The sequence below is a fragment of the Octodon degus genome, unplaced genomic scaffold (assembly GCF_000260255.1).
Source record: "Octodon degus isolate 3935 unplaced genomic scaffold, OctDeg1.0 scaffold00077, whole genome shotgun sequence".
Classification (NCBI taxonomy): Eukaryota; Metazoa; Chordata; class Mammalia; order Rodentia; family Octodontidae; genus Octodon; species Octodon degus.
In genome coordinates, this window is record NW_004524653.1 from 8782720 (window position 1) to 8794842 (window position 12123).

Below are 12123 nucleotides of genomic sequence, written 5' to 3' on the forward strand. Positions count from 1 at the left end.
ACTTCACTGCAATGAAATGACTGTTTTCAAAGACTTCACTGTTTTCAAAGACTTCACTGTTTTCCTTATGAACTTTCAAGGAGGTACAATCAAGCATGTTAGAAAGGGTAGAGATCTTAACTCGAGCCAGACTGTGTTCATACTGCTTAATTATCACCTATTGGCTCAGTTATGCTTGCCAACTTACTTAACTTCTCTGGGCTTTAGCACAGATAATAACTGTAAGAACTAAACTAAAGCACAGAGTACAATACCTGGCACTCAGAAATGTTTAATACAGGATAGATATCATATAGATACTACAGAACACACAATTACAGAAAGTCACTCAATTTCACATAAAAAATACATGCATAAGTACTATTCTTTTTATATTTTCATGATAATGACTAAGAATAATCACAGGTAGCAAGAGTATTCTGCCCCTACTTAGCACTTTGTGCATATTCAATAAGAAACTGTATCTCTTTTCATATCCATAAATGAATAGTCTATATCTATCTACAGTTGAGCTAAGTTAAAGGCAAATTTTTCCATATTCAAATATTTTGAAACATATTTTGGTCAAACCTACAGCAATACAATTTAAGAGCAGCAATACCACCTAAAGAGACATCAGGGGAAAAGATGGGCCTCAAAAAAAAAAAAAAAAAAGGTAACTATAAAAGATTTAAAGAATGTGATTATACTCCCCAACAGAGCTAAAAGGTTGAAGGGTATTATCCATATCAAAGCTTCATTAGTAAGGTAAACAGCAGCAGCAACACTTATGGGGCAATGAGTACGCTCACGATTTCTCCAGGTGAAGGTGGAAGGGTAACATCCCTAGCTGGACAGTCACCTATCTCTGCATTTGGTATCTGGAGCAAATGGACTGTTGAGATTAATTACCCCAAATCTGTTCCATCCTGATTATCACTGCTTTTACAAGGGACAACCCCTGTCTCCACTGAGCTTAACAGTTAACAATAAACAGTCTTTCAGTCATGTAATTACATTCTTATTTTTCTATCTACAAACAGAACAGGAAGTTATTCCTGAACAAAAGAAGTCACCCGAAGAAATCAAATTTGAGTATATACTTTTTGAAACTTAAAATGATAATCACAGCAGCAAGTATCTACTGAGTACATACTATGCGCCAAGTTCTTCGTATGCATCAGCCAGCTTAATCCTTTGAAAAACATGTTAAGATTAAGATAAGATCTGCACAAGATCACAAATACTGTATAACAAGTTAGAAAGCAGGAAGTCTTTTTTGCTTTGAGACATGGTCTTGCTTTGTAATTTAGGTTGGCCTTAAACTCTCCATGTAGTCTAGGCTGCTCTCAAATTCTTGGCCATTCTCCAGCTTCAGCCTCCCCAGAGCTGAGTTAGGAAGTGCTGGGATCACAGGCATGTGCCACCAGGCCCAACTGAGCCAGGCCATCTTAAATCTCAGAGGTCATGCTCCTATCTTCTAACCGACACAGGATACAGCCCCCGACCCCTGATCCCCTCCCCCATACACTACAATTGGTGGGATCCTATCACAGAAGCTGATTCCTGTAAATGCTCTCCATCATCCAAGCATTTCAATTTTGATAGTCAGTCACAGTTCCTCTTCTCAAAATTAACTATAATCTACATAGAGTACTCTCTAAAGTACTAACATTACAATGTTCCTTACACATGTCCTTGTTTCAGCTGTTTTCCCAAATTTCTCTTCTCAAATGGGACTACTGGAGACAAGACTGAGCCTTGAGACACACAGTGAAATGTCACTAGGCACTATGTAATGTTTTCTAATGGTCATTAGTGGTCATTTCTATTCAACAAAAATTATTCTTTGAAGTGATAGTCATTTTAAATCAACACTGTATGAGTTCTCTATGGTAGCTCCTATTCTTACACTGAAGTACTGGCTTATCATTGAAGACAATGACAAGCCACCTCTCCAATTTGCTATTCCACTAACCTACAGCCAAATTATACCTATGCCATTTTTTACAGTTCACTATTCAAACACTTAAAATGTACATTCTACAATTAGAGTTGGAAAAATCTAAACTTCTATAGAAAAATATAATGCAAAACATCTAAACTCTCAAAGCTATGATCCTTTGTGGCCCATATAACAACTGTATAAGTAGGTTCTAATAATGGGACATACAATTTGATTTTTTTAAAGACAGGCTCTCACTACATAGTTCAGGCTGTCCTCAAATTTGTAGCAATCCTCCTGCCTCAGCCTCTTGAGTGTTAGGTTTATGGGTATGTGCCGCTATGCTTGGCTAATAGGGTGATATTTTATTTCACCTTGTTGAGATACAGAGAAAATTTCTGAGGAAGAAATGAAAAACTCTTCTGCCAAATAACTATTTTAAGACTTCCACAAGACTGTTTAGGGCTGGGAGATGGCTCAGTAGAATAAGTGCTTGCCTGGCAAGCGCAAGAGCCTGAGTTCAATCCCTGGTTCCGGGGAGAAAAAAAAACACTGCTTAGGGGGGAACTACCCACTCGGGCCCCCCTCCTGTCCCTCTCTCAGACAGGGCTTTCTTTCTCTCAATAAATATAGTCTGCTCATAAGAAAAAAAAAAAAAAAAAAAAAGACTGTTTACACTTAAAAAGACTTTTTAAACTGATATTGCGGAGGCCAGCCAAATAATCTCAGAGGATTAAAGCCCTTGCAAGTAGGCACAGGCGCCACGGGTTCCATCCCTGAGCCTGCTGTGCCAGCCCTGCCCCCAGGTGTGCTGAGACAGCAATTGAGACTGGGCGTGGCAGCACCCCAGCTCTTGGGAGGCTGTAAACAGGCAGATCACTGTAAGTCCGATCTAGTAGTGAGACCCTGAGCCCCCTGTAGACCCTTCCCGAAAATACCAAAAAAATAAATAAACTAATATTGCCAGGACTGAGTCCAGGTACGTTTCAATGGGAGTGATAAACATCAAGTTTCTGTCTAACAAACCGTTGTGTATTTAATGTTTATCCTACATTCCTGACAAAACAATATCCAATAGTTACCTTTGGGTATCTAAATAGAAAAGCTTTAAAATCTAAGTCTCAGGAAATTCCTTTCAGTGAGCCTGATTGTCACAAGACTAGCAAGTTTCCAGATTATCTAGGCAAAAACAAACTAAATCAAATAGTTTTCAAGTCCTGAAGTATTGCAGATGTTTTGGAGGAAATCTGTGGCTCTTCTTTGCAGGCAAGTGCAAGGTTCACAACACATTCCTAGCCCTACAAGCACTTGCTCTACACCATGCTCAAAATGAAAGGAGAAAGGTGATGGCAATCCTGGACAGAAAAATCAACCTTCCATTTACAATGTGTTAGGAAACCCAGGCCTTTCCACAGATTCTAAACTAAAGGTGCTAATTGGGGAGTGATTACCTCAAAGCCAGCTCTGGTCAAACACATTGGTCCTCCCTGCCCAGAACTTTTTCTTTAGCAAGAAACCCCACACGATGGATATTGAGCTTGTCTTTCAGTGCTCAGCTCAGATGTCTCATCCATAGAAAAGATTACTTTCCTAACCATCCTATGTAAAGCAGTCCTCCAGCCCTCTTATCACTTAGCCTTATGCTTTGACAGGAGCATTTATTACTACTCAAAAATGTCTCAGTGGGGCTGGAGAGATGGCTCAGTGGTCTAAAGCACCTACTTGGAACAAGCTTGACAAAGCATAGGGACCGCGGTTCGAACCCCAGCACCACATGCCAGCCAGCCCCGCCCCCTGGCGGGCTGAGCTGGCCACACACACACACACACACACAATAAATAAAATGTTAAAATAAATAAATAATTAAAAAAAAATAAAATTAAAAAAAAAATGTCTCAGTAATTTTGTTTACTAGGGCCTGGGGAAATGGCTCAATAGAATAAGCGCCTGCCTGGTAAGCGCAGTGTCCTGAGTTCAATCCCCAGTACCACAAAAAAAAAAAAAAAAAGTTTACTTATTTTGTCTACTCTATTGAGTATATTTCACAGAGGGGCAGAGCTTTGTTTGTCTTGTCCCTCACTGTGTCTTCTGTGCCTGGCACACTGAGGTCATGTGAGGCATAACTAAAAGGAAAAAGGCTGGTGCTGGCATTAACAATCATACTTTTAAACTAGCAGTGGTATGAGTTAGACTTCTCTCCCTTTCCTTAATCCATTCCAACAGTAAATAACTACTGAGCACCTACTGTATGTTAAGTACTGCAGCAGCTGCATTGGGAGCACCTCTGCTTTACAGACGCTGTAATTCAGGGGACATCCTAGAGTAAGCAGATGTCTACAAGTGACAGACCTGGGGCATACAGATCATCCTCTACATGCCCTCTCTGGGAGAAAGAGCGAAAGGAAATCCCCAAAGGAATTCCCCAAACATTCACCAATCCAGCACTTCAAAATCAAGCCCCAGGAGTTTCCCAACATCAGTTGGGCAGCTCTTTCAGCCACTTCTGCTCACATGGGGAGACCTCAACTAGCTGAATCCAGGTAAAGAAAAAATTTAATAAGGACAACTGCTTCTGAGGACTTGGAGGTGGTTAGGGGCGGAACCAGGAAACTAGGGACAAGGAGTCGGAACAAGAGCTGCGAGCAGAGAGGCTGGAGAGCCAGCCATGACTGTCACCAACTTGCTAGGTGACCTTGGGCCAGTCCCGAGCACCTGGGAATCAATCAGATCCCCGGGATATAAAGAGGAAGAGGCCGGGTCTGGTATTTGGGGTCAGGCAGAAGCGGAAGCCAAGGGACCAGGCGGGATAACGGCCAGAATGGGACGCCGGCGCGGGGCCGGGCCGGGGCGGCTCACCCACCGAGCGCCACCTGGCAGGCCCTGCGCAGCTGGGAGTGCTGGGGCCGCTTCACCTCCTTGTCGGCTAGAATCTTCTCCAGGGCCCGGGACACGAACATGCTCTTGGTCTGGCTCTCCTGCATGGCCCCGGCCCGGCAGAGGCTGGCAGCCCCGCAGGCTGGCGGCGCGAGCTAGCGGGCGACAGAGACCGTGGGCCCGGCCTCCCGGGCCGGCACCGGCCGCGTCCGTGCGCGCCGCCTAGTCAGGAAGAGACGCCCCGGCCCCACAGCGCCGCCATGTTGGAGAGCGTCACATGATCACGTGACTGGAGGGGGCCGTGGCGGCCGGCGAGCGTCCGTCGACCCCGTGACCAAAAGGGGCGGGGCCCGGCGTGGGGCGGGGCCAGGTGGAAGGAGGGGCGGAGTGGAGGGAGGTGAGCGCGAGGGGTGGAGGGAGAGGGATCCGGGAATGAGGGAAGGTGAGAGGGAACAGAGGCGGTGATAGAGTGAGGAAAGCGGCAAGGAGAGACGCGTGCGTGGGAAAGAGGAGGGAACCGGAAGGTTGTTAGAGTTGGTACTGAATGAAGGAGGTGATCAGGAGTAGGAGGTGGGGGGAGAGAGGAGGGAAGAGGGAGCGGAGGGAGGAGGTGGGGGAAAGAGAACTGGAGGGAGGTGAGCGTGGGGAAGGAGAAGGCCGCTGCAGAGCAGCTGGGAAGAGGAAGTGAGGGAGAGAAGAATGCAATGAAGAGAATGTGGTTGGGATCAGGGGAGGCAGCTTGGAAGGGACCTTCTGAGATGGAGAGAGGAGGAAAGGAAAGGCGCGCAGGGCCTTGGAGGGACAGAGAGGAGGGAAGAGATGTGCTCACGACTCTGCCCTCCTGCGGGGCTGGGAGGGCTGCACACCATCCACACACCCCAGCCCGGGAGTGCTGTGTTCGCCAGGAGGGGCTTGCCTCCCTCTGGGGTTTCTGCTCTATTTTCATAAACCTGTGCTCCACACAGTGTGGTGGGCAAGAGACTGCTTTGGAGCATTTGACAGAAAAAACTCGACCGTTATGGCCAGTGTGACAGTCTGCTAATGAGTAAGGAGATGGAGGCTGGGGGTGCAGTTCTGTGGCTGAGTGCTTGCTGAGGAGGCGAGGTCCTGGCTTCAGTCCCCGCCACTTGCCTGGGGGAACCCCTACGCACATCGTTTTAGGGTTTCTTCCACTCCATCCTACAGTAGCGATATCACAGTAGCCATAATTGATGTCCCTGGACCTTCTCCAAGTGATGCTTTCCTAAGGACAGCCTTGGTACTGCGGTTCATTTGGAAGCCTAAGGAACTTCCCTCGCAGGTACATTCAAATGGCCTGGCGCTGGTCTGGGCATGATGGTGCAAGGTCTCAGTTACTGAGTTGTCCAGGCTGGGCTCAAGCTTTCTATCCTTTGGCTCCAGCTTCCCAGAGTGCTGAGGTTACAGGTGTGAGCCACTGCACCTAGTGGAATCATGTCGCTCCCCTATAATCCCAGAACTCTTGGAGGTTGAAGAAGAAAGATTAAAAGTTTGAGCTGAGCCTGGGAAACTCTGTTTTAGCTAGAGCCTCAAAAAATTAAAAGGGGGTGTAGGGATCCATTGATCTCAGTCGGATCGGTTCTCCCAGGGAGAAATGGCAGGAATGAGAAAAGATAGATAAGAAGACAAAAGCTGGGCTAGGTAGTAGCTGGTCTGCCTGGTTGGCAGGATGAGCAACAATATGGATGTTTATACCTTCCCAAAGTTACTAACACATGATACAATTGCCTAGTGCCATTAACCAGGCAGGATGCTTATCTCAGGACTGAGGTAGCTTGTTTGCTTTAGGCACTAAGGCCTAGTCCTGCCTACACACCTTTGATTTTCCAGCTTCCAGGGCTCCCCACAAGGGGGTGGGGAGCACTGATGTAGCTGAGCAAAGACCCCATGTTTACCTCTCTAGTTAGTACTGTAGCACACCTGCATGCGTATGTGCAAGTGTACATGCACACACACACACACACACACACACACACACATTTCCCTGGCCTTGTCAGGCTGTCTTTCTTACTTGAGGTTTTCAACAGTACCTGTTGACCTTCTTGTACTTATTGGCTTGTTTGTGGTCTCACTAGAGCAAGGCTGCAGAGGGACAGGTTGTGTCCCCAGGTCTTGGGCCAGAGCCAGGTAGACTTTTTTTTTTTTAATTTATGTATTTTGTGCAGGGTCTCACTATGCAGTTCAGACTCCTAGTAGTCCTCCTGTTTTCAGCCTCCCCAGCACAGAGATTACAGGTGTGTGCCACCACGCCCACGCCAGTGTGGATTATGGTGCGTGTGGGGGGACCGCAGTCCCTGCACTTGCCTAAGCCAGTGCTTAGTACACTGAGCTGTACACTGAGCTGTTTCACAGGCCCTAGTTAGACTGTTTCGTGGGCACAAATCCCATACTTTCCATTGCTTATATAGTCATGTGTCTTTGCAGCTCCTCCCAGGAAGAGGTGAAGTCTGACTGGGAATAGTGGCACATACCTATAGTCCTAGCTATTTGGGAAGCTGAGACAGGAGGATTGCAAATTTTAGGCCAGGATGGGCAACTTAGAAAAACCTCTTAAAATTAAAAAAAAAAAAAAATTAAGTGTAAAAAATAAGAGCTGGAGGGCTGGGGAGATAGCTCAGTAGAATAAGAATTTCCCTGGCAAGCACAAGGGTCTGAGTTCAATCCCTGGTTCTGCCAAATAAATAAGTACATAAAAGATGGAGATGTAGCTTTATATTCCCTGAGTTCATTTCACACTAATATACACACACACAGAGAGGCAAGCACACAGTCTATTTCTTCATCTTCCTGAACCTGGACTAGGCCTGTGACAGAATGTGGTGAAGGTGAGGCTGTTTGCATACCAGGGCCTGGGTGGAAAGAGGTCTGGCCCACTCCTTCCTTCTCTCTTACAATGCTGTGTGATGCTCACATGGAGAGGGCCCAGTGCTCAGTCCGCACACCAGTTGGTTGCGGCAGCATGAGAGACCTTGGTGAGAACAGCAGCAGAACTGCTCAAACAACCCACAGAATATGGAGAGCAACACTTCGTTATTTTAAGCCCAACATCTTGGGGTAGCTTCTTTCACAGCAACAGATCGCTGGTGTACTGCTTACCGCTCATGTGCTGAATGAATGAAAGAGTGAATGAATGTGTGAAATTCTCAGAAAAGCACAGGGCAGTCTGCTGAGTGACAAAGTTTACGCTTGGATTTGAATCCAGGCCCATTGTACTGAGCTATAGCCTCACCCCTTTTGATTTTGAGACATGGGCTTGCTAAGTCACCCAAGCTAGACCTCTCCTGCCTTAGCCCCCAAGCATGCCGCCACACTTAGCTCAGTGACAAGGTTTGAGTCATGCCCTAAGGCCAAGGTCAGACCATGTAACTCCCCTTGGAAACCAACAGTGGCTCCCCATTACCCTTGGCATGGAGCCTCAGTTTCCCACTGTGGCTGAGAGGTGGCATAGAAGTCTTCCAATTTCACTGACCTCATCTCTCTCCTGCTTCTCTTCTCAGAATTCAAACAACCACAGATTCCACATTAAGGAGCCAGGGAAATGGCTCAGTAGAATAAGTGCTTCCCTGGCAAGCACAAGGACCTGAATTCAATCCCTGGTTCTGCCCAAAAAAATAGATTCCATATTACTCTATCAAGGGCTTGACTTGTGCTTTTGTCTCAGTTGGCAATTCTCAACAAAGGCTATGCCACCCCAAAGAGTATTTGATATTTTTTTTTCAGACAGGTTTAGGGTTTTTTTTTTTTTGAGACAGGGTTGGGCCAGGGAGATGGCTCAGCGGATTAAGCGCTTCTCTGGCAAGCACAGGGGCCTGAGTTCAATCTCCGGGTCCACCCAAAATAAATAAATAAATAAATAAAAGAGGGTTTTTCTCTGTAGTTTAGGCTAGCCTTGAACTCACTATGCAGCCCATTCTGGCTTGGAACTCATGGTGAGTGTCCTGCCATTAGAGTGCTGGGACACAGGTGTGAGTCCCACCACACTGGGATAACAGTGTATGTTTTTCACAACAGAGGGGGCAGTGATGCCGCACAGTTTTTTGTGGTTTTTTTTTTTTTTTTTTTTTTTTTTTTTTTTTCTCGGTACCGGGGATTGAACTCAGGCCCTTGGCGCTTGCCAGGCAAGCACTTATTCTACTGAACCACCTCCCCGGCCTGAGAATCCCATTGTTAAGGCTTAAATATGAAATGTCCCCCAAAGACCCATGTATTTAGGACTTGCTCCCAAGCGCTACAGTGTTCTTAGGTGGAGCCTAGAGAGGTGGCTGGGCGTTGGGGGCGCTGACCTCATGGAGGGGTAGGATTCAGTTCATCAATGCGTTCCTAGCTGATTGGGCCGGTAGGAGGCGGGGCCCAGAGGGAGGAGGCAACTCACTAGGGGCATGGCTGCCGGGGGTGTGGCTTCCAGGGGCGTGGCTTCCGGGGCTCCGCTGTTCTCCAGCTCCTTGGTGCTCTTGATTCCTGGCTGCCACGGTTTGAGCATCTTCCTCCCCAGACCATTTCTGGGTTGAAGCCAGCTGCCCATGCACTGGAACTGTGAGCCCAAGGAACCCTGCTTGCCTTTAAGCTGCGTAGGTCAGGCATTTCGCCCCAGCAACAGAAAGGTGATGAACATAAACACAGAGCACAGAACAATGCATTTTAAACTCAGTCTTGGTATTTTTAAGTTTTTCAGAAATGCAACTACCATTATAATTCAAAGGAAAAAAATATGTATGTTTTGTCATGACCTTTACCGAATGTCACTTGCCATTTGAAAGCCTCATGATCCAGCCATAGTATCTCATTGGCCACAATGCCATCCCTGGTCAGTCTGCATGCGTGGCTATCACAATTCAAAATCAATGGAACTCTGCTTTTTACTTTTTTTTTTTTTTTTAAATGTATTTAGTACAGGATCTACACGGTCTCGCTACACAAATCAGACTCATAATGATCCTTCCTGTTTTTCAGCCTTCCAAGCATTGGGATATCAAGCACGGGCTGCCACGCCCAGTCTCAGTCGGGGGTGGGACCGGCATGGCAGGCCTAAGCAGGCGCTTTAATTCGCTGAGCTATCTGGCTGGCCTTCAGAACTCTACTTGTAGGTTCCAGATCTGACTGCTTCATTTTATCTCCAAGTGTAATTGTGCCTGAGCATTTAGCAATTAAAGTCAAATCAGTAGGCTATATACTGCCTTCCTTTTGTTTTGCTTTTTAGATCATTATCTTTTTTTTTTTTTTTTCTTCTATATGTAGGGCAGGGCCTACAGGGTCTCACTATGTAGATCAGACTCATAGTGATCCTCCTGTGTTCAGCTTCTCAAGCACTGGGATTCCAGGCACGCCCTACCACGCCCAGTCTCAATCGCCATCTCAGCATCCCCCAGGGGTGGGCCTGGCAAGGCACACTGGAGATCAAACCCAGCTGCTATACTCTGCCTAAACAGGCACTTTAGTCCGCAGAGCTATCAGGCCGGCCCTTAGATCATTATCTTTTATTAAAACTATATGATTAGGAAGATTTTCTGGTGTATGATTTCCACTTTAGAATCAATGGAATAGAGTAAAATATTCAGAAACAACCCCAAGCACATCCAGCTGCCTTATTTTTGACAAAGGGGTCAAACACCTTCACTGGAAGAAAGATAGCCTCTTTAACAAATGGTGCCGGGGAGAATGGCTTTCCACACATGGCATATTAAACCTAGACCCACACCTCTCACCACACACTAGAATTAAAATAGACCAGAGATCTAAACATAATACCAGAAACAATAAATCTTCTGGAAGATGTCATGCCTGACAGGTGCAGCCGTCACAGTCAGGCCTGGGAGAAAACCGCACAAGAACAAAGCCCTGCCCAAATAGATGCACTCCTGTCTGCACTGCCTGTTCAGAGAACGCCGCTATACTTTCTCCACCCCCGCATTCCTCAAGGCGGCAAACTCCTCTCCTTCCCTTTACAGCCCTTCTCCTATCCCTGCTGCTCATTGATTCCACTCTCCTAGCTCCACTCGCTCCCCCGCGGCCATGGTTGCTGCTACAGAGTTTTCTCAGGTGATCTCACTTCCCTACACACTTTCAACACAGAAGATAGAATAGGCAAAAACCTGGAAGACACAGAGGAAACCCAAACCTGCTCGCGTGGAAACTATGATCACACAGAAAATATGACCAAGAGTCAACAACTGAGATCACATCAAATTATAAAGCTTTTCCACAGCTAAGGAAATGACCTAGTAAAGAGACAACCCACGAAATGGGTAAATTTTTTTATCAGTTACTCCTCAGATAAAGGACTAACATCTTCAACATATTAAGAACTAAGGGCTGGCCAAATAGCTAGCTCCGCAGATTAGAGAGCTTGCAAGCAGGTGCAGGAGCCCCGGGGTTCGATCCCTGCGCCTGCCGTGCAAGGCCCGTCCCCACCCGAGGGCGCCCTGAGACTGCAATTGAGACTGAGTGTGGTGGCGCCTGCCTGTAATCCCAGCTCTTGCGAGGCTGTAAACAGGCAGATCACTAGGAGTCCGATCTAGTCATGAGACCCTGAACACCTTGTAGATCCTTCGCTAAAAATAAAAAAATCAGACCTCTCCTATTTTAAGACCCAATCCTAAAGTAAGCACTTGAAATGAACAGCGTTTCTCAGATAAAGATGTACAAACAGCAAATAAATATATGAAAAAAATGTTTAACATCACTGATCATTCAAGAAATGCAAATTAGGGTTGGTGAGATACCTCTGTGGACTAAATGGCTGCTTAGGCAAGTGCAGGGACCGGGTTTGATCCCCAGCACCACATGCTGTGCTGGCCCCACCCTCCAGCATGCAGAGCCAGCCACCGAGACTGGACCTGGTTGTGCACCCCTGTAATCCCAATGCTGGGAAGGCTGAAAACAGGAGGATCATTACAAGTCCAAGCTGCGTAGTGAGTCCCTGTACCATATACATAAAATTTAAAAAAAGAAATGCAAATTAAAACAACCCTGAGAATCTAACTGCCCAAGGAATGGGTATTACCAAGAAATCAACCAATAACAAATGTTGGTGAAGTTGTGGGGGAAAAGGAACCCTTCTCCACTGTTGATGGGAGTGTAGACTGATGCAACTGTGGAAATCAGTGTGGAGATTCCTCAAAAACTTGAAACTGGAGGTTCCATTTGATCCCTTCTAGACATCTTTCTGGAAGAGTTAAAAGCGTCATACCACAGTGACACATGCATGCCCATGTCTATAGCAGCACAATTTGTAAGAGCCAGTGCCCATCAATAAGTGAATGTGGGGCCAGGGAGTTAGCTCAGTAGAATAAGCGCTTGCCTGGCAAGCA

The 12123-nt window shown here is 46.4% G+C and overlaps 1 protein-coding gene across 2 annotated transcripts in view; it reads right to left on the bottom strand.

Moving 5' to 3' along the window:
* Positions 1-5069, bottom strand: part of Arfgef2 (ADP ribosylation factor guanine nucleotide exchange factor 2) — a 100183-nt gene extending 95114 nt beyond the window's left edge. For both annotated transcript variants that reach the window (XM_004636112.2, XM_023720685.1), the window contains exon 1: positions 4785-5069. In XM_004636112.2, coding sequence (XP_004636169.1) covers positions 4785-4905 — 121 coding nt within the window. In that variant the 5' untranslated portion in view covers positions 4906-5069. The remainder of the gene's footprint in view (positions 1-4784) is intronic.
* Between the last annotated feature and the right edge of the window lie 7054 nt (positions 5070-12123).